The following is a 27,691-nucleotide window of genomic DNA, read 5'->3' as shown; positions in this document are numbered from 1 at the left end:
CTGTTATCAAGGGTGAATTGAGCCTTGAAATTAATGTGGTGGGAGAGTGATAGAAGTGGTTGACCCAAATGGATTGGGAGATTGAGGTACGGATGAAGAGAAAGGCAGCCTGAGATCTGCAGGAGTTACGGACAGACAGAAGTCGTCGCCATGGATTGGACTGAATTTAGGGATCTACACTCAATCTCTCATTCATTTTACGCCAATTTAAAACCTGGACAAGAACCAGCATCGGTTTAAGTCCATCTTAACACGAACTAAACCTGTGCAAACCGAGATTTGATAACGCTAACCTAACCTCGTTCCAGATATGTCTGAAAGCGAAGAGACCTTCTCATCGCCCTCGGCGTTTGATACCTTCAGGACTGGTGTGGATCATATCTGCGCGCAGGTGAGTTTGGACGTTTGCTTTAACGCAGAGGGCCATAGGGTCAGGTAGAAAAGGTTATTACTGAACTGTAATTTATCTCTCAATAGATCTGACTGGCCATCATCTTAGAATATTGCCTTCGTTAAGAAAGATATCTGGATGGGTGTTCTACTAAACAGTTGGTGAATACTTGTTCCATAGAGTGGGCCTATTGCAACCCTGTTATCATAATCTCCCAAAAGTATGAAGTCAATACAAGATTAGCTACAGATAGTTTCAAGTTATTTAAGCCAAGATTTTTCTGTCATACCCAAGTTACCAATGAGTGGTCTCTTTCTCATTCAAGCTGGATAAACTGCTGGAAGAAAATGCCGCCCTGGACGAGACCCACCGTCTGCCAGTGACCGACTTCACGGTGAATCCGCAGAAGCTGATAGCGTTGCAGGAGAGTCTAATCCAGTCGTGAGTAGCCCCTTGTATCAGACAGAACCCTACCCGCTTGTAAGTAGTCCTATGCTTCAGTTAGAGCTTACTGTACTTCAGACAACCTTCTTTCTCTATCTTCCCAGGGAACTGAAGGTCGTCCGGGATGTTGAGAGGGAACGGCTAGACAAACTCTTGCAGTGCCACTTCCTGAAGGGCGCCGCCTGGGACGAAATGCGCGTCAAGTCCAAATCCCTTTTCGTGAGTGGAGTCGCTTCAGATTTTATTTGGCTTTTTGAATCTTGTCTGATTAAGCCAGTGCTTAAGTAGATTAACTAGACTACAGTCGTTCCTAGACTAGCTTAATCAGTCTTTAATCCTCTGACTGACATTTGGAATGTCAGTCAGAGGACTAAAGACCAGGAAGACAACTCTTCTGAAAAATATTCCAGTTCATGTTTACACTACTTTTTGAAAAGTTAATAGTTTGCACATCTAATGAAGAAGCCCCATGCCAACATAGTAAGTGGAATCAGTATAACATGTTCTGTAACAGCTTGTTAATGCCCTCAAAGGATCTTTAGCAAAGAACAACCCACTGGGAAAAACGATAATTTGTGGAAATAGGTTTAGGCATTGTCTCATTTCTTTCATTGAGTGACATTATGAAGAGAATAACCTTATTGGTGTGGGAAAAGGCACTGTGCAAGATGGCCCTCATGAAGTGAGGCACAAAAGATCTTTTTTTAAACTGTCATAACTGAAAGGGATCGACAAATGAATAACAGGTCCCATCAAGGATTACTGTTTATGGTGTCTGCACAACTTGGTTGGCTTAGCAGGTTCAGATGGGTGTGATGCCCCATCTAACAGCTAAGACCATTATGCCAGAGCAAGACGACCGTGCAGTTTGTCCAATCTCCTTGCCGATGCCAAAGCTAGCTAGGCAATACTCTTGAGTGTGAAATCTCCATCTCTTAGGGACAGAAAATCTGTAGCCCAGCAACTGAGGCTCAGAGGTGGTCACACCTTTCCTGGGACAGTTGTCATGCAGTTTGTATATCTCGTGCAGAACGAACAGACATGGCTCCCAGCGCTTATTACCAGTGATATTTCTTCTTATTTTCTGTCTCCTTCCAGTGCATCACCAAGGACTCGTGCGTCAAGAACTACCCAATCAGAGAGCCCGACGTGAATGGCTGGCAAAAGATTCTAGAAGCTGTGTCCTTCAGGTAGGAACGAAAACGTTGCACCATTTCCAGGTTTTTGTTGAAACTGAGGCTGTCTGCATGGGGGTTGTAATCCTCAGTATAGGATGAGGGTGTTTTGATTTTATATGTTGTTACTGTTGGGGTTGTATTGTTGCTTTTGTTGTGATTGTGATTTAATTCAGTATGGCTGGTGCAATGCTATTATACCTGTTACCTTTGATGTTGATTCTTGACTCAAGTTGGCCTTGTGCCAGCACCTGTCACTTGTTACATAAACAGCTGATGGCTATAATGTTATGTTGGTATGTATCTGTAGTTGCCTAATTATATGTTTTATCATAAAGTAATGTTTCTCTTCACTGATTAATGGTTACTCCTTCATCTCCTTTGTCTCCTGAACATCTTTGTGAGCAACTACTCCTCACACTAGAACTCAAAGGTCTACTGAAAGTCTCAGTAAAGTCACGACTCAGTGAAACGCAGCCCTCACCCTAACCTTACCGCTTCCAGACTCCGCGAAATGGAAGGCTCAGTCGGCATGGAATCCCCCGCTGGAAAAGGCAAGAGGAAGGAGAGTTCCTGGAAGAAGAATGTTGCATCTGACACTTCCAGGAAGCCCAAAGGTCTGCAGGACCTCTTGGACACGGCCAAATCGAGCGGGAGGGACACGACGCAGAGCGGCGGCACCGGAGGGGGCGACGACAGCTCCGCCTTCAACCTGGAGAGGGACGTCGACGGGGAGATGTGCAAGCACCTTCTCTACCCTCAGGAGGAACTGACTAGCAGGGAGAAGGTCGAGAGACAGCTCGTCCTGGTTAAGGTTAGGAACACCTGCTGAAGTGGCAGAAAGCACCTAAAATCTCCTTACAGCAAAGTGGGTGAAGCCCACCCTGACCAGCTTAGGTTAGGAAGTATGATGTCTTTTGTCAATTTTTAGCAAAACAACTTGCTTGCTCCCTTCTGATCTGCTGTTGCGCCTCCTTGTTCTGATTCTCAAAACATTTTAAAATGAATTTACCTCAATGTTTAGTTTCTGACAGCACGAAATATCACAGTACCGGAAAAACTGCTTTGGCCATTCCACCATCGAAGACGTGTGGCTTTCTTGTACAGATATATGTATCCCTGCCAACTGCCATTAAAGGGTTAATCCAACACCTGCTCTGCTCAGGTAATGCTAATCTTGCAACTTTACCTCTTCCATCCCCAGTTCATGACAAGGAAACTGAAGGATGCCTTCAATGCGAGATTTGACGGCGTTCACCAGAAGAAAGGGAAGGTCATCGAAGAAGTCCAGAGACTCACTAAGAGAAAAAGGCAGCTGAAGGTAGGACTTGGAATACACTGGTGATTTGTCAAGAATAGATTTTATAAACTGGAGACACTGCTCTGTAATGTGGTATGGTGAATCTCAGGTTGATTTTTTAATAATGGTATGAGGCAGGTCATGTTACAGAGGGCCAGTGCAATGAAGATCTTGGAAAATAATCCCGGAATCAATACAGTAAGTATTACTGGTCGCAGCTGAAGAGATGTAAGATGAGGTTACTAATGCAATAGGGAAACATATGCCTCTGTTGAACCCAAATCAAAACGGAAATCAAATAAAAAGGTAAAAGGAGTCAACATCAAGAGATAACTGCCATGAGCTCAGGATGCAATGAATGGTATCTTTATGATTGACTGACGTAGACAACAAATCTTTCTCTTCAGACTAGAAACTCTTCATACCATAGCTTCTTCGGTTTCACGTAGCTACTGACAGACTGTGTGCCTGTTTCAGGAGGAACTAGCAGCCGTGAAGAAGGAGCAACGCGAGAGCGCTACTCAAGGAACCAAAGGCATGAGTCTCAGCGTTGGGGGCACCAGCGGAGGAAGTAGCAGATCTATGTCTGACAGCGGACGTCCTGCCAGCGCACTGCCGGTGAGTAAGCCTCTCTGATGGACGATCAGGTTCCTGTGATAAAGAGTGATTAGTGTCTGGGGTTTAGTTCATTGGCAAAGAGCGATTGGTTCTAAGTACAGGGATAATTTAAAGGATTTTTTGTAACCTCCTGCAGGAAGAGGATGACGACGATGGAGACTACGACCCGCAGTGGAGACCAGAGGAACGTCCGGAGCTGCTGCTGGACGTTGATGACTCTGAGGTGGGAATGGAAGAGGTGGAGTCTAACCGCTTTTGAAATTCACTCAAAATATTTTCTGTTCTATGCATTTAAGATCCTTGCAACTCAGACTCTGTCACATCCTGATTTTAAGGTTTGGATAAAGGAACCCTAGACTAGTTAATAGCAGATTAGGCTTGTTATGGTTAGGTAGTTTGCTAGGTAGGCTTCAGTATCTCTAAGCTAGCTATGATGACTGTATAGCACAAGCTATAATTTTGCTATCATCTATAGAAGCAAAGAAAAAACTGAGGTCCTGTTTAACATTGTTCTTGCAACCCAATTTTAATGCTCATATTAGAAGATAGATAAAAGTTACTTCATCTTCAAGTTCTTACAACCTTCTATCTTTCAGGAGTCACGTCTATCACTCTCTCCTGTCTCCCTTCTTCTTCTGCCTTTTTCTTTGGGCCTAGACTAGATCAGAGACCTGAGCTGTTAAACACCCCTCTGGAAAGTCCATTTAAAAAAATCATTGCATTCATTCACCTGAATAATGTTCTTCCTCTCTTGAGCAGATAAGTACAGAGAATGTGAGCGTGGATGGCACAAAGACTCCCAGCACAGCTAGGGCAGCCTCTGCTGCAGGAGAAGCAGACGGCAGGCGGACGCCCCAGCCTTCCTCAAAGTCCCCTAGCGGAGGGCCACCTTCTATAGGTTCAGATGCCACATGGGCAGAGGCAAGGGCTGCTTTTCTTGCAGGGCCACGCCCCCATAAGAGCAAGTCGGCTAAAACACCAGCTGGACCAGTGAGTATCAGACTTTTCACACAGAAATAAACCTATGAATAGATGGTACATACTTAACCACTGGTAATCTTTTGCATATTGTCCTAAATGCCTTGTGTCCTCAGGGAACCAAGGGACAAGACTGGACCTGGGCAGAAGCGAGGGCATGGCGTGAGTGGAGGGCCGCTCAGGAGGAGGAACAGAGGAAACGCCAAGCTCACGTCAACACACTCAACCTCCAGTTGGAGAGAATCACGCCCACTATCAAGGTAAGAAATCCTGGATAAGTTTATGAATGAGTATCTATCTAGTTACCTGTCAACTTTGTATGCAGAATTATCATTTGATTATTAGGTTTAACAACTGACATTGAAAGGGTTTCTTTGTAAGTACCTCTTTGGTTCTGTATAGGTCGAGTTTTTGTGACTAAGGTGTTCCTAGGGTACCTTTCAAAGCTTAATTCCCCTGTGATTTACAAAATGGAGCAAGACACTGCCCAGTACAGCTACAGTGCTTGAGAACAGCCTTGCCTATTATAATTTTCTGAGGAACTGTCATTTCTTCCTCTCTTTCTCTTCAGAACCTCCTCCAGGAATTTGACAGCCAAGTTCTGACCCTCACGGAGTCTCGGGTGTCTACTGACGAAGCACTCATGCTGTACCAGCTCGTCACGTCGAGGCTACAGCGTCGTTTGTACCATCAGGAAGATCTGCAGCAGAAACTCGCCGGGTTGCAAAAGCAACGCAAGGAGGTAAGAAGCTGTTGTTTAAACAGATATTTCTGTATTTATGGTTTATATTTATTTCTAGGTGTGAACAAGAGTGGTATGATGTAAGAGAATGCATGAGGCATAGGCCTAATGTACCACCATCTCAGTTCAGTTTTGAGGTCTCTGTAACGGCCCATCACTATGAATGCTTGCCTGTTTTTCAGTTTGCAATTTATCCTTCTTCTTCTTCTTCTCAGTGGCAATCTGCTGTGTTTTTCATCATCCTCTCCTCTTCTATCTCCCCTCGAAAGGTGGAAGTCCGACTCTCTCAGGTGGAAGCGGAGGCAGAAGGCAGCCGTAGGGAGGAAGGACGCGCCAAGGGACGTCACGACAGACTTATCGAACAGTTAAAGGAAGAAGAAGCTGGACTGAGGAGGACAATTATCAACCTCCCCATCGACCAGTACAATCATCTTTTGTCTCTTTACACGTAAGTTTCTTTGCTAAAAGATCTTCGTGTTGATTGAGAAACAAAAGGTTACAAATGACAGTCTTTTTCAATTCTTTAAATGTCCTTCACGTCTTATCTTTTCCCGTAACTATCTTATTCTTTTTCTTCTTCATTAGGCAATATGTCGCCTTATTTTGTCCTATTATTTTGAAAACCAGGCTCCATACACGCTCCCTTTCACTCTCTAATTCCTCACGACTCGTTAAACTGGTTTATAAGGAGAAAGTAGGACTAACGCCAGGGTTCCATTGTTGCTGAAAAGAAGAAGAAGAAGAGTTTCAGACGCGCTCTCATTTAGAACGAGTGCCAGTGTCAGGTTTCGATTTCGTTCGAGCTCGTGATGGCAACAACAATAATAATAATTATAGTACAATAATGATAACAATAATAATAATAATGTCGTAAAATATTTGCGAAAATGCTTCATCTTCTATTTAATTGCCGTGTAACGTCTGAAATTAGCAAATGAAAGCCATGATAGCGTTTTGAAACACTTTATTCAGGGAATCGGACACCGGGGTAAACTCGAACCATCGGCCGTTACGAATGTCGTGCGGAATGGAAGCGTTTTGTTATCTTAATTTTATCATTTTGAATACTATCATATTTTAAACCAGTTAATATTTATAAATATAGTTCCTTCTAGAATTATAATTTATATAAATATAACATAAAACATATAAACGTTATTAAATCCAGATATAAGTACATATAAATGTTATTTTAAAGTATTTTAAAATTTGTTTTGAAGCAAACGAGCCACAGCAACAGTCCGCCATCTGGATCTCCCCAGCGCCCGAGGTGGAATGACAGGTCAGCCCCCGCTTACACCCCCAGGGGGAGGACCCCATAGTCCATTAATGTCAGCGCGGGCAGAGGTAAATATAGGCCTATTATAGATAAAATATGACAGGGGAAGCTAAATAGTAACATATGGGTCTATTTTAGAAAATGTGAATCTATGTAAAAATATTGATAACAAAATCAACTTAATATTTTGGCAATTTGATCTGAAGCAAAACATTTAAGGGAGTATATTAATATATTTTAATGATAAAAAACTGAAGATCAAGTAATTATTTTATTGTTTTTAAGGAAAACTGAGATAAAACAATTTCATAACTTGACAGGTAAGTCAAGTTATTCAATAACTTGACAACTGTAGGGAATAATGTATTAATTATATTCTTGAATATGACACTGGACTGATAATCAAATAGAATATTTTAAGAATTTAGACAGTGAAATATTTTACGTTTATAATAAAAAAAGTAGCAAAATTTTTATAATAAAAATTTAAAATTTTGATAATTTACCTACCATACAGTACAGTAATCTACCAAGTATATTATCTTAAAAACTGCTTCCTTTAAATATAAGGAGAGATCTGACCTGCCATTAGCTTTACAGACCATTTTCTACAATTTAGAATATCCCATGCGGCAGCGATATTCTTCCAAAGGCCTCATCAGTGCCCTTGTTCCTTCCAGAACTTCGGGTCAGGCATCAGGCCTTCGCGACCTCCGAGCAGCACCTCCAGAAGTGGAGATGACCAGCGACCGGACGACTTCAGGTAATAATATTTCGCGCGATGGGGACCCTGTGGTCTTTGGGGTTCTTTAGATACTCAGTGGGAGGCTACTAAGACTCACACATCATACAGTGACTGAATTTTATTTAGAACATCAAAAACAAGTTGCTTAGCTTTGCTTTGTGTCAAGAACTCTTTACAAGATATGGTCACTTTTGACAGAAGCCCCCAAGAACTTGCAGTGCCTAACTTTCCAATAGTGACTCAGTACTGAAACTCTGCTTGCAAGAGACAACCCAATTAGTATCACCAATATTCAAAGCTTGAACAACCAATATGGCATTATAGAACTTGTCTAACTGTTAAGTGAGGCTGTTTAGGTCAAGCTAGGTTAGAATGCATTCCTTTTTGTAGTTTACATTGGTGCTGAAGCCTGTTCTAGGTACCAAGACTGGTCAAAACCTGTCAAAAGTTCTAAGAATTCTGTTTCACCTACAGGGAATTTAGACTAACTTTAAAACTATCTCATCTTCCTCCTTCCTCAGAGTGGAAGACGACCAGATGCCCGAGGGACTGACAGGGGGCATCAGGACTTGGCGCCAGTTCCTGAAGTATCGCAAGAGACGCCAGGAACTCCTGGAGGAGGCGGAAGACGCCTCTGCCAAGAAAGCCACTGCCACAGCCAACCTTCAGGCCATGGATGCCCACAGACAGACGCTCCTGCAGCAGGCACAGAAGGTACAAAATGAGCAGCTGCCTTTAGGAGCAATTTGAGATTAGACCCATGACGTCTTAGGTGAGAGATCTGGTAGGCCTATGACACCTGACAATCTCTCCTCCCTCCCCAAAACAGGTAGACGATGCCATCTCAGAGGTCATGGACGAACTGACCCAGCTTGACCAGGACATGGAGCTGGTCCTGATACTCCGTTGCGGTCAGGTCAAGCTTGACCTGGACGAGGCTATGGAGGAGACGCTGGAGCCCTGTTTCACAGACGCTCAGCTCGTCCCTGTGGAGGAACTGGACAAGTTGGAGTCGACTATACAGGTGACTGAGATTTAGTATTCTCAGAGCTATGGCTGTTTTCAAGAGTTGTGGCCTTGTTATCATCATAAGTACTGTTAGTAAACATGGTAGTGGTGGTTATACTACTAATATAAATAGTAATCATCACTACTGTCATTGTTGTTAGTGTTATTAGGAAAGGGACATTGGTCTAACAACATTATTCCAAACACTGAATTATCAGAAACTTGCCTAAGATCTGGTTTGTACAAGATATCTAATAACATAAACATGTTCCTTTTCAAATGAGACATTATTACAACACTGCACTGCTGAACTATTTATGGGCCTATCCCCAAAAATTGAAATTCCTTGTGGAAATAACTGAATGACAGGTACAATTGTTACCCAGGGGATCACATAGATTTGATTACCTTAGGCCTATCAGTGACAGGCCTATCAATGACCTGTGCAACATTGGAGACATGTAGACAATCTCAGAAGTGAAGCTAGTTCTTCTTCTGCAGAATTCTCCAACACACAAAACTGCCTGAAGGAAGGTCTTCTGAAGACCTTCTACTCTTAGAAAGGTAGATGGAGCACCTGACGTGACAGCAGGGTGTGGTTCCTTGGTCAAAATTGAAGGGTAACCAGGAAAAGCCACTTTGAACTAACAAGCTATTATTGCCACCTCGAATCACCAGTCCTTGGTCATTCAATTGCTTTAAGTTATTAATAATAATATATTACATTAATGTTGTGTCCTGTAATCAAGTCAAAACCCACAAATATAAAATGCTAGATCATATTCATGACTGATCTGAAGACCTTTCTGGGACGAGATCAACAGAAGGGAAAGTGGGACACCAGAGATCATGCCCAAAGCACCCTGACTTGCTCACTTCACTGATGAAGTTGAAGAATCCTAAAGATTTTTCTCTTTTTCTTCTTCTTGTAGAAATGTGGAGGAGTCGACTTGAATGGCAACGACGCTGAAGGGGCAGGAGGTGGGAGGACGGAGGACGCGGAGGTCCAGGCCCTCCGCGTTCTGAAGGGTCAGCTTGAGCTGCAGGTGGAGATAGCCAAGAAGGACCTCCATCACATGAACAACTTCAAGGTCTGTCATTGGAAAGCCTTAGGGATCATTTTGAACTGAGGTAAAGTTAATTGCAGACACTTAAAAGGAGGTCAAGTTAATTGCAGGCACTTAGCAGGACGTCAGGTTAATTTTGCACACTCAGCAGAAGTTGGCAGAGTGTTTTTAAATATAGGAAGATGTTAATCTGTTTTACATTAGTGAAGTCTTGCTACATCTATAAAATGCGTCACTTTATCTTTGCTGTCATTAAATTCTAAACCAACAATAATTTCCAAGGCTGTCGTTTCAACTATCTGACAAATAAGACATTTTGTTTGTAGTAATAGTGATGGTAGGAATAAACCTCTGTAACAGCTCTTCCCACACTCAGTTCAAGCAAGAAGACGAATGTAGGAGAACAGAAATTATTCCATTTGTTCATTGACTTTATTCCCATGAATCAAGTGAGCCATCAACTCAGCCAACCCCCTTCTATGTCTCAGAGTGTCTGTATTTTATATACATAGAGTTAACTGAACTTTCTGCAGGTGGGGAAGGATGTGATGTTAGCAGCCATGGACGTTGTTGAAGGAGAGATGAAACAAGATTCAACTCAGCTCTACGCATCTCTCCAGAGACTTCAGCAGGTGAGAGGATGCTATTTGAGACCTCTTCTTCTTCGTCTTCCTCTTCTTCTTCTCCTTCTAAGTAGTTTAAGACCTTACATATGGAGTGAAAATTAGGTCAGGTGAAAGTTCAAGAACTTGGATAAGTCAGGTGGAAAGAGATCAAAGGAAACAGAATAAAAATAAATATGTATTCCCATTTTCAAGTGGTCTGTGTGATCCAAGAATTCGTATGTTAGGTTAGGTTAGGTTTTGACAGGTATCTCAGTACTCAATATTCCCTCACTCCAAATGTCCCCATCTCCTAACTGATGGCCACCAAATTCCAAACAGCTCCACGCTGACCGTGCCAAAGACGTCTCGTCCTCCTCGGATGCTCTGAACAGACGCATCGACAAGACCAGAAAGCGCGTGGGATCCCTCCAGCAGGAGGTTGAGTCCCTGGCCCACGAAATCGACGAGCTGCAGGGCAAGATCACCCAGGCACAACCGGAGATGGCTGTCGTCCAACGCGAGAACAGGTATGCAGGGGATGTGGGTCTGTCTAGAGGTGACTAGAAGAATATGTGAACAGATTACTCTTGCTTGTAGTGAATGAGAGAATGAATGGATGGGTTCTTCCAGCATCTCTGCTCTTGGTGTTCTAGCGGCTTTGTGTCCTCAAAAGCCCTGAATGGCTGTTATTTCCCCTCAACCAAAAACCGACCATCATTCTGAGGCCCTCAGAGTGTGAGCCTAACCCAAACCTATGGACGCTTATAGTTACTCACCTATAAATGCTGTCACTTTTGTTATTTGACTGCTGTTAATCACACTGTGGCCTTTGGCAAACGGCTAAGCGAGACGTATGGATGCTTACATTGTTCATCTATTAATATAGTCGCTCAGGTTTTCCAAACGTCCCTGCATAAAGAAATATAAATCATTTGCCTGCTGTTGATACAAGTATAGGCTAGCACTTTTATTTCCAGAGTATATGTCCTCTTGTCTTGACCAAAGCACTGGATCTGTACCTAGCAAAGGAGGGAGGCTTACAGACTGTAATTTTCCCTAGGGTGACCTGGAGCTATGAGGATGGAAAACAAATTAACCTTTAGATGCTGCTTACAAGAGCCCATTCCTGATAAAGGTTCTTTTTGTCCACTGAATCTTTCAAGTAGAAACTATATTACTTTATATTCAGCTTAAAGAGATTTTCTGTGTAAATTCCTCATGATTTTAATTGGCCAACTAAAAGCTGCCATTACTATAGTTCCTCTGGGCATTACTGGCAATAGTATGTGCATAACTTAAGTTCCATAACAGGCCTCTCCCTCAAGTACCTCCTTCACTCTTTTAACTCATTACAAAGAACTCTTGTGCCTCCTGTCTCTGAAGACTTTGATCCTGAGCACATCCTCCAAAGGCCCGCTATCCTAGCAATATGCCGTAGACCTGTACCAGACATTTGAGGCTTAATAACAGTTGACAAATGTAAACAAAGATAAATTTAGACTTAATTCTGATGGAATCACTTTAATTTCCCACCCCAGGTTGCGACGCATCATGGCCTGCAACGACCTAGCAGCCCAGACGCGCCGGAGGCAGGCCGCCATTTTGGATCTGGAGCACGAACTGGAGACCCTTCGACTGCGGACGTTTCCCATGCTCTCTCGACCTCCTGCGACCCCGTCCTAGGCTGATCCTTCACTTGCTGAGGACAATGCAGCTAAACAAGTACCTCGCTGCCACCAGTATTTAAACATCCGCGAAATAGGCCTATGGCACATCGTGCATAGGCCTACAGGAACTCCCTCCAGAGTGCCTGGCCTGCGTTGTTTCTCCTTTTTATTTGTTTCTCTCTGTGTTTGTTCCCTTGAAAAATACCTGACAGGCTTCTTTGAGTTTCATTTCAGAAATACCTTTAGTTCATGAATGTCCATCACAGTAGGGTGACCACCAATGGATGTCAGATGCCTTTGGGAACATAAGCCCTCAGGGACATCTAACTGAGCAGGAGCATGGTATGAAATGGGACCTTATACACTACTTGAAAAATGAGTTTTCTCAAAACAGCTTCAGCACAAACACAGATTCAAGGGACACGGTTAATCAGCTTCTTCTTTGGGAAATCTTAAAAGACTAGAAGCCCTTTCTTCTTCACAGAATCACCTTTGGGAAGTTACTTGTAATCAGGAAGTGGCATTTTCCTCTAAAAAGAGAAAAAAAGTTATTATAAATGAACAGGAATAGGTAGGTTTGGCGTGTGTTAATATTTTAAAGTGAGAGAGAGAGAGAGAGAGAGAGAGAGAGAGAGAGAGAGAGAGAGAGAGAGAGAGAGTAATAAAAAATAAATCAAAACAAGGTACTGTAGTTGATTCAGGCAAGTTTTGAAGACTGTCAATATGTCAGGACAGAATCCACGATGAAGGCAGGTTCCGTCTCTCTCTCTCTCTCTCTCTCTCTCTCTCTCTCTCTCTCTCTCTCTCTCTGAGCGTGAGTGTGAGAGTGTGTGTAAACTTTTAATGCATATCAGAACAGGCATCAATGAAAGCCTTCACGGTTTTTCATCCAATTCCGATTAGATTCGACCGAACTTTCTTTCCCATTGTGTCTGTGTGACGGTAAACATTAATGCATATGATAGACGTCTCAAAAGGCATGCCCCTGATTAAATTTCCCAAAATCATGAGATGTGGCCCTCTCTCTCTCTCTCTCTCTCTCTCTCTCTCTCTCTCTCTCTCTCTCTCTCTCTCTCTCACACACTCATTTGAGTTATGAGTCTGATCTAAGCACTGTCACCAAGGTAGAACAAATCTTACTTCTTCTTCTTCTCTCACTACTTAGAGAGAGAGAGAGAGATGTGGAGATAGGGGGGAGGGGCGGAGCCACCGTTGAGGCTGAGCTTTCATTGATTACCAGGGCTAGTGTTGATCGAGACGTGGCCGGAAGAGGATGTATCTCGGGAGTGCCTCTACCCTCCCTGTAAACGACCATCTCGCAGCGGATTCCGTCTAACCCCGTCGGAGGCATCTTCCCCGACCAAGTAGACGCCCCTGTCGTTCCGTCCGTCCGCCCGTCTCCCGGTGAATAGCCCCCGACGAAATCGGGCGAGAGAAACGGCAGGTGAATCCGGGAATAATCTGAAATCATCCCAATTCTCGATGCTGGGATTGTCACATTCGGCCGCCGTTGTCGAGACCCGCATTATCGGCGCACGAAAGCGAGAAGAACCTACTCGAGTACAAACAAAGAAGATTGTTTAATAAGATTTAAGGACGCCCGACGATGAGCTGCCTCTTTCTGCGAGGGTTGGCCCTTCGCTCCCTTCGTCAGGGGACGTGAAAAACTATTTCGTAGGTGGTGGTGAACCTCCCCGACGGCGGAATGGGTATTATTATTCAGCGAAAATAATCTCGGGGCCGAGTGTCGCCCCCGCGTCGGTACTGGCCTCGACAGAAGAATGATTTGAATGGGTTTGCGCGACACCTTCCCCTCAGTGAGTATACATGAAGTGCAGGGAAGGGCCAGGCCCTTCCTCATACCCCGGGGAGAAGATTTCGTGCCCGAGGAAGCTGCCCGGAGGAGGACCTGGAGGAATCATTCCGGCGAACTCGAGTGTCTCGGGAAGGTCCTCGGCTGACGCTGCTATCTCCTCCTCCCGGAGTCGGAAGACCTGGATTACCAGCGTCCTCCTGACGATCCTGCAGCTCTTGGTCATTGCGTCCTCGACTGGTGGTCTGACCGATCTGGAAATGGAGACCAGAGGACGATACGCCCTTGATTTTCCAGACGATTCCAATCTGCATGCTTCTAAAACCCCGAGCGTCAGGAGCCCTGAGGGACGTTACGACTTCGGGCTGCCCTCCGTCAAGGGCAGGGGCGCTAACATTCTCGAAAAACTTAATAAAAAGAGGATCCTGTCACCTGAGAATCCTGGAAAGGCTGGAATCAGCTTAAGGCTTCCTGGAAAGAGTATCATAGACAATTCCAGAATCTCGTCAGATCGTGAAACCTCGACCACTTCCCCTGCCGAGAGTTCCAGCAACTGGAAGGTAAATCTTTCCAGGATTCGAAAACAGAGGGACGATGAACTATCAGCACTTACTGGAATGACATACTGGAATCCAGACAAAAGAATGGAAGGGAGAAGCGAGTTCTGGAAGAGTTTAATCTCACGAGGAACTCACGATCCAGTGACAAACGTTTGTGAGACGGATGGAAATGGAAGAGTAGACTGGAATCCAAAGATGGAACGGCTCTGGAATAGCTCTTCCAGACCTAAGACCCCTACAGAAGCTATTGCTAAGGATGCCGAGTCGACCTCAGAACCTATTCCAGCAACGTGGATGGACAGATTTCAGGGTGTAACGCCCCAGTACTGGAACCATCCAGATACTGGAAATGGTGGTTCCATAGAGTCTTCTGAAGTACCTTCCAGGAAGAGGCCTAGACTCATGTTCCGATCTTCCAGGTGGATGAAGACTCGAAGAAGTGTCCCACTCCATGACGGGAGACCTGGAACATACTTCCCAGACGCGGGAATCAGTATTCCAGATCCTGGAACCTCTGGAATCGAGGACAATCAAGACCACGTCTTTCCAGAAAGTGGAGATTCTGGAAAGATCCAGAAAACTGTCCTCGGAAGGAATGGTTGGCGGAGATTGAAAAGGAAAAGTAAGTATGGGCGTTCTGTTATGAGTTATTCAAATGCGTGGACGGGCGTGTATTCCTGGAGAGAGAGAGAGAGAGAGAGAGAGAGAGAGAGAGAGAGAGAGAGAGAGAGAGAGAGAGAGAGAGAGAATAAGCTACCATGAGCGTAAACGAATTATTTATGCCGCGCCTGACTTACGGAATCCACGTGTACCAGGAGGACCATTTGTTGGGTGAGGGGGAAGGGAGGGGGTGACAATAACGACCTCAAACGGCCTCGTAAAGACTCAGTGACTGGTTGCTCGTTGTGGCCAGCATGGATTATGTCACTCGGTCCGCCAAAAGTGGAACCTTCACTGATTTTTTAAAAAAATTTTTTATTTTATTTTTGTTTTATTTTTTTAATGATTTTTAGTTTTATTTTATTAATGTTATTTTTATTTTTATTGTTCTGTTATTGTTCTGTTATTTTCATATACTTAATATTTCTAACATTATTGCTATTTTTATTTATTATTTTCATAATTATTTGTTTTTATTTTCATAAGTTTTAACATTTTTTTTTAAGTTGCGGAAAGATCATTCTGCTTTCTCTCTCTCTCTCTCTCTCTCTCTCTCTCTCTCTCTCTCTCTCTCTCTCTCTCTCTCTCTCTCTCTCAACTGTTTATTACAATAAAGCCTAATTCATTTAACTGTTTACTTTATAAGCACAATAAACAGTAATTCAATTGGCTTCATATATAATAAATATATCCAAATTTAGCACTATAAACTGTTTATAGGTGTATACAGGTTACACATGGCTTAGCTAGAGTAGACTAAACAGATTGCCCCTCCCGTCTGCCTACGAATATAAACAGAATATAAAGATATTTTTATGAATTAAAGCAATTATATTTGATAGTGTCTAAAGATTGAGAGATTACAGCCCCAGTTAAATTTACTTTATAAGCAAAATACTTATCTCAGGGATGCCGAAGGTGCATTGTGGGTATAAAATGGGTGGGGGAAAGGATAAACGATCCCACAGAAGCCATCCCATCGCATCCCATCACATCCCCATCCCGGAATGGGATGGGAAAAACGACTTAAAGCTGAACTGTCCATTAGGGAGAAGCGTCGCTCGACGCCAGCGAACAGAATTGTCGGCAAGGTGTTCGATGACGTCATCGGTGTTTGTTTACATTCGTCCTGGGAATAAAATTTGATTATAATTTATATATTTAAGTCTTGGGGATGTATAAATTGAATTAAATACATTTATAAGTAGAGATTCAACTTGATAAAGTTGTTTGGTGTGATAATATTAATGAGAATGATGTATAGATAAGGTGGTTAGGTCTAATGTTGCTGTTTGCTATTCGCTCAGGCTTCCTCTTCTCCCGTCTTTCTGGAAGATACTGAAAACGAACCTGGTGCTTTCCATTCGAATATTCATGAATTAGATCAAACAAAATGGCCTCAAGTATTCGATAATTATAAGAAAAGATTATCCCGTGGTTTTTAATGTCCCAGAAGTCTAAAAATAACGGATCCGTTGGTATATGAGTCGAGGTTTGCGCCGATACGTCAGCCCAATTTTGAATGTCAAATCTTGCTTTGAAAGTATGGCGTACCTTTCTTTTATTCATTAATTATTTACTTATTTATTTATTTATTGATGGTCGATCCTCTTCTTCTTCCTCTTCCTCTTCTTCTTCTTCTTCAGTCGAGGTGTCGAGCGTCAGCGTCGTGGAGGGGAAGACGCAGCTCTGCCGTGCGACCTCAGGTCGCCGAGCCCCGGCGACACCGTGCAGATCATCCTGTGGATTAAGGAAGGACTCCACACGCCTCTGTACAGGTATCCTTTTGGATATTAGCGAGAGAAATGTTCAGAAAGAAATAGAACTTTAGGATGAGTAAGGATCTCACAATCCTCGTGTCAGGTTACCTAGGAGACACATCAGTAAGATTTGTAACGGCTCCCCAACTGCCAGACTCATTAACTCCTTTTCTCTGCTGCCATTTTGAGCCTGAATATTCTTCCTTTTCCTTCCTCCTCCCACCTTTAATTCCCTTCCTTTTCCTTCCTCCTAGGTGGAACAGATACTTATAGGAACAATAATAACAATATATAATAACATTACCCTTAGTAACTTCATATTCTTTAGTATATTAATAAATAATTTTTCTATGATGACTTTTGAGTGACATTGAAATTCAGTAACCTAATCATATTTACCCCAAACAATTCAAGTTGCATTAAGTAAAATTTATGACAGGCAATCCTTAGGCCTAACTTTGATTAACCCTCAAATACCACACCAGAAAAATATATGTTAGATTTTTCACTCTAAAATTTTAATTTATGGTAAAATCTTCTAAAGAACAATAAGTCCACTTTTGATTTAGTGCATCTGTGTGCATGAGTGTGTGTCTATATAAACAAACATGCGTATAAGCCTGCATAACATGTCTGTCCGAACCCGTCTCCCAAAGCTACGACTACCGCGAGCTCCTGAGGGGACGCCCGAGGGAGACGAAGCCTGACGCCAACTCCACCCTGTCCCGGAAGACCAACTTCAGGACAGACAGGTCCCCGGCTGCCCTGATCATTGAAGATGCAGACGCCGAGGACAGCGGGATCTACAGGTGCCGGGTGGACTTCTTGCATTCACCCACCCTGAATTACAGGGTCAATTTGACAGTTTACGGTGAGTCATCTGCAGTATAGAAGAATTGGTATTTATTCCTGGTTACTATTGCATGAAAATGCTAATAAATGAATCTTGTTCACATAGTGAAATATGGGTTTGTGGCGAATGTACGCAGACGCTGATTAGGCCTACATCCTGCACGATGCGGTAACGTATACGCGCTGTACAGCTCAGATACTTTCAGCTCTGCTGCTTATTAAGAGCCCACCATATTAAGCTTTCAGATGATAAATACAGAGATTGCACTAGTGTTTTTTTTATATCAGTGTTCCCAGGTAAATTCAAAAGTATTCTCAGCTTCTCAGGTTATGTGGTACATCTGGTGTGGAGTCTGTAGGATTTGTGGACCAACTTTACTCTGCCTAATATGTCTTGATCACATCAGTGCCTTGGCACTTGGTCTATTATCTGTATTTAACAGGAATTTTCAGTCTTTATTAGAAATAAATCCACCTCTCACTTTTGAAAGGGAAGCTAATTTCCCCCTCAGAATCTGTCTCCTGTTGGAAGGAAAAGATACCATGAGTTTATGCATCACAGTGCCTCTGAATCTAGTGACCTACCAGTTTCTGACCTTATATGGTCCCAACATTGTTGCATGCAAGGCTCCACCTGAGTGCTATCTGCCTGAAAGGACAAAGGCTGTTTTAACTCTTTAAATATTGTTCCTGGCAGAACCTGCAGATGAAATGGCTTTGTTGATTTTCTTGATATTCACTTAATTCTTCTTTTAAGGTACACATTAGCCTCCTCACTGAAAAATATAATACTGCAGTTGTTTTTCAAAGTGCTACTTTGCTACTTTACACTGTACCAGGTCAGGAGGACTGAAAACTTTCTTAAGTCACACTTGTTTGAAAGCAGAAACTACCCTATTGTCTTCTTTCAGACTGGTGGCGTGACAAATCTAAGACATATTTGATTCCCATCTCACAGTTCATTAATCATTCACTCTGTGTGACTTTGGATAACTTTTAGGCCTATTTCTCTCCTACTCTCTCCCCCAGTTCTCAAATTCTGCATGAAACAACTCTCATCCCAGCTTTGCCAAAGTTTGAATCACACTGAGATGCCTGATTGAGGTTCATTGGTAGCTAAAGACATCAGCCATGACATGGAACCATATTTCACTAACTAAGAGTCTCGTCGTTCAAACTAAACCTTCTTTATTTCCAGAATGGATTCTAGTCCATGAACCAAGCCACATTTTAATTGCTATTGCAATCCCTTTTGTCCACAGTAAAGGCAGTTACACCTGACAGCCTTTTCATACCAACTTAGAATCTCCCATTTTCCGAACAAAGACTTCTGGTGTCAAGGACCACTTGCTAAGCATTCTCTCTTGTTCCAGTCCCACCGACGGAAGTGAGAATCAGCTGGCGAGCTGAGAATCTGACTCTCATCCAGGCGAGTGGGAACGAAGTGGGACCCTTCCAGGAACTGTCTCGGCCCACTCTCGTCTGTAGTAACGACGATGGTGAGTCCTTCTTGTGAGTTTGTCTTATCTCTCTCTCTCTCTCTCTCTCTCTCTCTCTCTCTCTCTCTCTCTCTCTCTCTCTCTCTCTCTCTCTCTCTCTCTCTCTCTCTCTCAATGCTCTGTAGGAGAAGGAAAAGAGAAGAATATTAGTTGGCTTTCATTTTGACTTTTGCAATTGCTAGTTTGGAAAGAACTAATCCATCTTTTGATCAAATGTTTATTGTAGATATTCAGTTTAATAGCAACAAGTATAACAAATAATGATAGGTCGATAGTGACACCTTTTCCCTTGGAAAGAATATTACATTATCTTAAATTTATTTGGTATGGACATACTACTTCCTGATGGATCATATATGCGTGAGATTTTTAGAGCGTCAAAGCCCGCATACGTATTGAGCATCTTACTATCTGTCTCCTCCACCTCAGCTGTTTCCTATAAAGGGGAAATTGTGAATGACAATCAAAGGGAAAAGGAGTTCCATAACCCTAAAAATATTCTCATTGATGGATGTCAGTGAATGCACACTTACATTTAATTCATCTTGGTAAGAAACTTCTGTAGAACATTTGCTTAAAAATTCACATTTTCTCAGGCCAGTCTGTCACCCAAATTATACCTCCTGTTTGCATTATTCCCTAGGCTGGCCACCGCCCTCCATCCACTGGTACGAAGGCGGCCAGATGCTGGATGACTCGTACGTCTTCCGCAGCGAAAGAGGGACGGTGGAGAACGAACTCGCCTTCGACCCCCTGACACGAGATGACCTCGGCCGTAATCTGACTTGCGTTGTCTCCAACACCAACAAAACGCGACCTTCGACCAAGTCGGTTACCGTCACGCTGAAACGTAAAGTAGTCTTCTCTCTCGGATAATATCCATTTTGTTCTCATACAATACTTTGGTTAGTATGGAAGTTGAATTGTGTCTGGTAAGATGTTTAAAACAGAGATGAGATTAACCAGTTCCTTAATCAAATCCAACATGAATGGAATCCTAAGCATGACGTCATCTGGTGATCATTCGAGAGAGTGAGGAATATCAGCCGATACGCTTAATAAACACTTCCACATCTTCTCTACAGTTCGTATCATGGGCGTGAGGGTCAAGAACCTTGGCACCCTATGGGCAGGGGAGGAAGCAAAAGCAGAGTGCCAGATCTGGGGGTCGCGACCACCTCCCATCGTCCTGTGGTGGCTGGGGTCCCAGATGTTCCACCCTACAGAAACTAAGGTATGCATAGGTTAGCCTGTGTACTTCATGACCTATTGTTTAGGAAGTTTTCATTCGTTTTATTTTGTGTCTGCTTGCAGTCTCTGCTTGCAGTCTCCTCCAGCATCAGTCTTTCTGATATTCTTTTGTACATTCACTGATGTTCTTAAGAAAATATAGCTGTTAATTAAAGTTATTCCATCAGCAACTTTGATAGTCGCCATACCAAACGTTCGTTTCCACCCACTCTGAGAAGAAGACAAGATTAGTTTAAAGTTTCTTTTTAATGGCTTGCTCAATCTCAAGATGGCCTTGGCATCTCAGTGGTTGGTTTTATTTACTATATGATTGTCCTCTATTCTTGTAACATGATGGTTTTTGGACAATGTGGTTTTTAGTAAATTTTTGTTGTTCATTTCTGAGATAACTCTATATGGAAAGTAGTGTTAAATGATGACCAGAATTGTTGGTCATGCATTTATGGAAGGGATTTTTTGGTTAACCAGTCCTAAAATAAACCTCTTTGAAGGAGACTGCAGTGATTGACCACTCAGTACAAATAAAATATTTTCTCATTCAGCCCAGAAAGTTAATTTGCTTTTTGGTTTGGAAAGTGGTCTCCTTGATTTTAATCACAGCAGGAATTAAATTGTTTTTCCACTTCAGGAATAACTTTCTTTTCCAGACAGTCCATTAGAAACTTTTTCATTTCACCCATTCCACAGATAAGTTCAACCTCAGGCAAGAGATTATCTTTCTTTACTTAATGCAGAAATAAATATTCAATCAGTCCATTTTCATTTAAAACAGAAATGACATTTGATTCATTGGTATCTAAAAAAACAATCCTTTTCACCCAATTCAGAAATGACTCAGTCCAAAAATAACTTTCACTTTGCTCAGTCCAGCAATAACTTGGATTCAATTAAACCAGAACCTACCATCTTCTTCTTCTTCTTCTTGTAATTTTCTGCAAGGACAGCATCTGACGACGAACAGAACGTGACGCTCTCCATCCTGGACTTCTACCCGAAGGCTGTGGACGACGGGGCGATGCTCATCTGTCAGGCCACCAATGAAATGCTCCCGGATCAGGCGGTGCAGGATTCCACGATCCTTGCTGTGAATTGTGAGTGTTGTTTCTCTCTTGTTTCCATCATCCTTTGAGATTTGTTTTGCATTTTGATGATACTTGATGCTGTTTTGTTCACTGCATTCCTACATTGTGTGAGAGCTAGTGCATTGCGAGTTTCTTTCATGTTGAAGAAAGGACAGAATGGGACAAGGCGTGGTCTGCGTCCTTCTCTCTCTGTGTCTAATACCCCAAAAACACAGAGGGACTGACAATCAGAAAGGAAACATCTAGATCTCATGCCTCTTCCCCCAACAGACATGCCCGTAGTCAACGTCCACTTGGGGAGGTCACTCGACCCGGAGAAGATCAAGGAAGGAGACGATGTTTACTTCGAATGTTCCGTCGCTTCGAAGCCTCCGGCCATTAACGTGGTCTGGAAGCATAATGTAAGATTTTAATTATTGTTGTTATTATTAATCTATAGGTGATAATGTTTAATCTTATAACTGTATTTTGTCATGCGCTGATGTTAAGCGTATAATTTTTATTCTCCGAAGGGGGCGGTACTCAAACCTGGACCCGGACTGATCCTGTCCAATGTGTCCCTTGTGGTCCAGGGTGTCACCAGAGCACACGGTGGCAATTACACTTGCCACGCAACCAACGTAAGAGGCACTTCCGTGTCCCAGCCCCTGCACCTCGATGTCAAATGTGAGTACTGGACAGATAATAGGTATTATTTCTGTGAGTTTTATTAGATTTATCACTATTAGTAGTGACCGATTATCGATTTTAGGTCCCAACCTCCAGGGTCAATTACATGCTGCTCCTGAGAAGCTCTCTGACAATTTCCCCAACCTTCCTCACCCACAGACACACCCGTCTGTGCCACTGAACAGAGACAGCAGCAGCACTCTGTGGGCAAAGAGGAAAACGCAGAGATCTCCTGCAAGGTAGACGCCAACCCCAAGGAAGTCACCTTCAGGTGGACCTTCAACAACACCGCTGAGGCGATAGACGTTCCGCCGGGCAGGTCCGGTTTCTTGAGCGTTACCATTACTATCGTGTTGTTATTGCTATGATTGGTCATTGATCTGAGAAGAGAATTGGGGTTTCTGGTAGTTAGTCAAGAGTAGAATGTCATAAGCATGTCAAAAATGGCTCAGGACAAGGAACTTCATCCTGAATCTCATTTGATTTCTTCTACTCCAAGGTTTGGCGTTGTGGGCACCGAATCCCGCGTGAATTACACTCCTATGAATGAGCTCGATTACGGAACGCTTCTGTGCTGGGCTAACAATTCCATAGGAGTGCAACAGCATCCCTGTGTCTTTCAGATAGTGGCTGCGGGTAAGCGTTCTTCTGTCTGTGTGTTCGGAGGCATGTCCGTAACGTAGTTTCTCACGAGTAAATCTCAGATATCTTTACTTATGACCAACATGGTCACATAATTGGCCATTTTCTTTAACTTTACCTTGATCCAACTCTTGCCCACCTACTTTAAGAGACAAATATCTGATAACAAGATGATTATTATGCTCTCGCTGATTTTCCTCCAAAGGGAAGCCGGATCCTCCGCACAACTGCCGTGTATTCGACGTCACGATCAGCTCCCTGCAGGTCAACTGTCTGCCGGGCGATGACGGGGCCTCCAGCAGACATTCATGCTGCAGGTGAGTGAGTGTCTTCCACCATTATCTGTTTTATTTTCTCTGTTGGAATCCCAACACACACATTCCTGGTGTACAAAGTAATGATTAAAATCCCTATAATTCTGACAATCTATTCTAGACTGTCCCTTTAATTGCCTTGATACAAGGAAACAATTATTCCTTGGTACTGACACACCCTTTCCGGTCCTCTCCTCAGGTATACAAAGTCGGCTCGACGGTGCCCGTCGAGGAAGTGACTCACTCCTTCCCCTCCTTCAGCGTCCGAGGACTGACGCCCGCGACGTCCTACAGGATTGCTCTGGCTGCCCTCAACGAAAAGGGCGCCTCCAGAATGATGGAGCTCAATGCCTACACCCTGAGGGTGATGGAGAGCCTCGAGGAAACCAGCGCAGGTCGGTCAACTAGAGGGTTACATCACCAGCCAACTCTGCAGTTTGTGATGTTCATGTTTAGTTTAGTTACATGTGTATGTACATATGCCTGTACTCATTTATATCTGCTTACATGCATGTAAGATTTATATATAATGTCTGGCGTACATTTTTAAGCAGAACCAACGCGTGACAGAGACCGAGGCCCAAGCATACCCTTGGCCGTGCTCATCGGAGCAGTGGTGGTGTTCGTCCCAGTCGTCATAGCTTCCATCGTCCTGGTTTGGCTGAAGGTACGCCGCAGTGCCATCCCCCCCGACGAAGGCAGCAGGAACGTCATCGGCTGCGACAGCGGGAGCGAAATGGATGCCAACACCCACTCCAGCCACAGCAGGGATCCCACCGCGTCGTCTGACTTTGCTGCTCTGTCCGACATCATCACCATTCCGGACGGCTCCAATCCGGACGTTGTTCTGATAGGCGACCGTGAGTCTGTTTTTGCTGTGAGTTCTGGGAGCTGTTGCAAAGGCAAAGCATCTCCAACTACTATACTAATACTACTACTACCACTACTACCTAGTATCTTGCTATCACAAATCTTTCTAGACAGAAAATGAATGGTATGAAGGGAGCTTCTTCAGGGAGCCGTTTCATAGGATAATCCTTTCTGCTACTACTAATACTACTGTATTGTTCCTGCTAGTTTTTCGTTTGTTGTCATGAGGGTAGTCAGATTAGGGCCAGTGAAGCAGAATTGCTGCCACCCTCCCTGACCTTCATCGATACCCTAACATCTTCAACATTTACCTTTTGCTCCAGCTAAGACCATTGAATTGATTGCTTTGAATATAAATTTAACAAACACTACTAGCAGCCAGTAGGTTGTGTCTAAGAGTGAATACTGAGTAGTCTCTGTCACTAAATATGAGAGTGGATTTATCTGAATTGCTCCATTTCTGGCATCATTATTCAAAATAGTCATTGTATTATTACTCTACCACAGCTCCATCCTGGACGGGGCAAACCGGGGACATATCGACCATCTCCTCGCCGCCTTACATGACGATGGACAGCGAGAAGCGGTATCCAGCCTCCACCAACAGGGTGACATCAGCCACTTCTTCGGTGAGCAGAATTTCCTTAACGATCTTTTGAACTGTTGCTTTTTCTCTCTTTTAAGTTTGTCATTTAGCATCTTACTCCTGAAGTACGTCTACAGATCAACTTTGTCCAAAAAATAGGTACTACGGTTGGTAGTTGCGAGAAGCTGCAGAAACTGGTGGCAGTTTGAGAGAACCTTTTTCAGTAAGCCAAAGTAAGAGAATGGGGCCAAATAGAAATCAGGATGCATGGATGGGGGAAAGCGGAAGTGGCAGATTCATTCCGTTATTTTGGTGTGGATGAAATGGGAGATGGTGGGATAAGATATGAGACTGAATGAAGTGAAGAAGGTAGCAGGGTCATTCCAATGACAGGGAGAACAGATTAGGGTCACTAGATTAAACAGGATAATTGAGACAACTCTTTCTATACTAATAAAAATGGGGCATGTAGTGAGATATTATTGTCTGCAAGTTATTTACGGAGTAAAAAAGATGGAAGGAGTAAGGAACAGAGACGGTTTGGTACAGCGTAAGGAATGGGAGTGACTGCCGAATTGCTAGGAGAAAGGCCAAAGAGAAACACCAAGATAGATGGATAAGAACTGAAATAACCAGACCTTTCTTTCACTGAATGTCTGAAAATACCCACAGCAAGAAATTTTGTAAATCATAATACCCCTTCTCTGTCTCTTGCCCGAAAGGAAGGTGGGGCGCAGTACAAGCAGATCATGAACCAAGAACATTCCTACAGTTATCCGGAGGCCTCTGGCAACCCTCATACACCAGGAAAAATGGTCTCTGAAGTGCCTTGTTTTATTGATTCTGACAACAGACTCCAACAGGTAGGTGCCACAGAGGCTATGGGACTCCTTTCATCTTTGAACTGACATGAATTTGTATGACTTTCATTTATTCAATTAAGCCATGCAGACATCACCCTACTTACGAACATCCACCTTTTCCTGTAGGTGAAGAGAACACCCACCAGGTCTCCAGCTCTCCAGAGGTACGAGGCTAACCTCCTCCAGTTCGCGTCTACCGTCGAGCTGAACAACCCCAAGAGGTGTTCCGCAGCACCCGCCGAGGAGGGAAAGGAGGCGTGCAAAGCATGCCCCTGTGGGCGAGCCCCTGGACAAAGCTTCCCACACCTACTCCCAGCTCACCAGGGGTCCCTGCCGAAACCCGTCACCGCCGGCTCAAGCTCGTCTCACTGCTGCGTCCACAGGCCCTACGACGAAGGGGCCTGGAGACAGGGGGGTACGGGAATCCAGACCCTCCCCAGGAAGGGTTCGGCGAAATCGTTTGCTCAACGCGGAAGCTCGGCGCCCGGGCAGCTGCCGCCGGCTTCCGCGAAGTCTTTCCGTAAGTCCGTGGAGGACGTTTCCCTGGTTCCCGGAGCCTCCGTAGCGTCCTCGCAACCCGGGATGTCCCAGAACAAGCCGGGCTACCAGACGGCATCGCTCAGCCGCGGCGGCAGCAGGAGGGAGCAGAGATCCACGGAGGCTGTCGATGCGCAGTCGACCCATCAGCTGCTGAAGTCAGCACCGGCCGAGTGGCCCTGGAAGCATAAAAGAGAGAGCGCGGTTTGAGGCGAGGAATTTTAAGCGCGTCGCAGCCATTTTGTACAATTATTTTTGTCTCTGCTGCTGAGCGAAGCAGATAGCAGAGCTGAACTTTGAAAAAAGACAATTTAAGAATGCATATCTATAGGACTACCAAGTTTTTGACACTGTCCTGTATGTGTGTGTGTTTGTGTGTTCACATACACACAGAGAGCTGGCCATATAATGTCCGTATTTCATGTAAGTCTTAAGTGTATAACTATCTGTGATTACGTATATGTGTATATAAATATTCACGGTTTTATATGTCACGTTTAACCCTGTTAATTGATTTCTAATTCGTCTTGTTTAACATTTAATTTAATGTTTATCAGAGTCCTAACTGATTTCTCATTCATCTTTATTCAAAATATTAATTTAACGTTTATCAGAATCCATCTGTGAATCATGATTACAATGTCCGCCATCTTGGTACGCCATACCCGTTCTCCATCTTTGAAAAACAGCTTTATTTTTCTTTCCTTTCGTTGCATTTCAAAAAAGACAACAGCCAAGGAACGGAAACTGTATTCTATACAACTGTAACTGTATCTTTACGCACTTTTCCGTACGGAATTCTCGTTGTGATGTGAAGGTTTCTATGTGATTTTTCAAAAAAAAAAAAAAAAAAACGAAAATTTGGAAATAAAATGTAGAAATGAGACTAATTTTTCTTTCGTTTATCACCGGAGATAGGCCCCTTCTTCTTCTTCTTCTTCTTCTTCTTCTTCTTCTTCTTCTTCTTCTTCTTCTTCTTCTTCTTCTTCTTCTTCTTCTTCTTCTTCTTCTTCTTCTTCTTCTTCTTCAGCAGTTTCTACCTGGCGTCCTACTTTCTGAACTGAAACTGTCTTGGAAAGATAGTTTCTTAATTTCTCCCTCATTTATCAAGAATTACATGTCAGATTTCAAATTAATCACCTCATTCCATCAGTTCAATCAATATTACATCAATATACGACATAACAGTCCTACAGTTTACGTAACTGTCAGGATAAAATGACAGTTTAACTGAACATATCTGGGGCTACTGAGAGAGTGAAAGGTAGAATTAAAATTACTATGGTCTACCATTAAAAATAATCCGTTTTCTATAATGTAATTTATAGAAAACTAGATACATTCAATTTTCGGGGTATTTTAGTCTATATAATCGCTGCTTATTTGGGAGGTGGGCCATTTGAGGAGGGAAGCCCTAACCTCTAACAGATCAGGGTAGGTCAGGTCAGGTCAGGGTACGACACCCTAAATTACGGTAAGGTTATGGGCAGTTATCTCAGAAATACATAGCCCACCATATGGCAACATGCAGTTAACGCTAGGCCTATGCAAACCTACATTCTATAAATGGCTTCTATAGGTTATAGACATACAATAGATTAAATTCTATTAGGTATATAGTTAAGACAAAGATTTCCCTTCTATAAATGCTTCCCTATAATACAGAAGTTTATATAGGAAAGCATTCTTGTGCCTAATGGGCTTCTAATTAACC

The 27,691-nt window shown here is 43.3% G+C and overlaps 2 protein-coding genes across 2 annotated transcripts; both read left to right on the top strand.

The window, feature by feature from the left end:
* Positions 1 to 58: 58 nt before the first annotated feature.
* Positions 59 to 12,442, top strand: LOC136856228 (cilia- and flagella-associated protein 43-like). Its single transcript, XM_067133919.1, has 20 exons — positions 59 to 391; positions 717 to 832; positions 940 to 1,054; positions 1,934 to 2,025; positions 2,515 to 2,824; positions 3,215 to 3,331; positions 3,788 to 3,928; positions 4,065 to 4,151; positions 4,688 to 4,918; positions 5,023 to 5,166; positions 5,478 to 5,648; positions 5,918 to 6,096; positions 6,869 to 6,995; positions 7,608 to 7,690; positions 8,194 to 8,386; positions 8,502 to 8,696; positions 9,613 to 9,771; positions 10,281 to 10,379; positions 10,692 to 10,879; positions 11,891 to 12,442. The coding sequence occupies exons 1-20, from the start codon at positions 311 to 313 to the stop codon at positions 12,033 to 12,035; spliced, it is 2,973 nt and encodes a 990-aa protein (XP_066990020.1). The 5' UTR covers positions 59 to 310; the 3' UTR covers positions 12,036 to 12,442.
* A 2,405-nt stretch (positions 12,443 to 14,847) lies between these two features.
* Positions 14,848 to 26,863, top strand: LOC136856384 (nephrin-like; the record flags this gene model as incomplete). The annotated part of the gene is given in 18 exon segments (XM_067134210.1): positions 14,848 to 15,014; positions 16,699 to 16,830; positions 17,469 to 17,683; positions 19,038 to 19,163; positions 19,807 to 20,013; positions 20,249 to 20,403; positions 21,367 to 21,505; positions 21,767 to 21,897; positions 22,009 to 22,162; positions 22,325 to 22,484; positions 22,665 to 22,801; positions 23,013 to 23,093; positions 23,096 to 23,124; positions 23,321 to 23,516; positions 23,676 to 23,981; positions 24,499 to 24,620; positions 25,300 to 25,440; positions 25,567 to 26,863. Coding segments are annotated over 18 exon segments (3,219 nt in total), but the record flags the coding sequence as incomplete, so codon positions are not given.
* Positions 26,864 to 27,691: the final 828 nt, after the last annotated feature.

This window comes from Macrobrachium rosenbergii, chromosome 35, assembly GCF_040412425.1.
Source record: "Macrobrachium rosenbergii isolate ZJJX-2024 chromosome 35, ASM4041242v1, whole genome shotgun sequence".
NCBI lineage: Eukaryota > Metazoa > Arthropoda > Malacostraca > Decapoda > Palaemonidae > Macrobrachium > Macrobrachium rosenbergii.
Note: the sequence above shows the minus strand (reverse complement) of the source record. Positions and strands in the feature narration are given on the sequence as shown.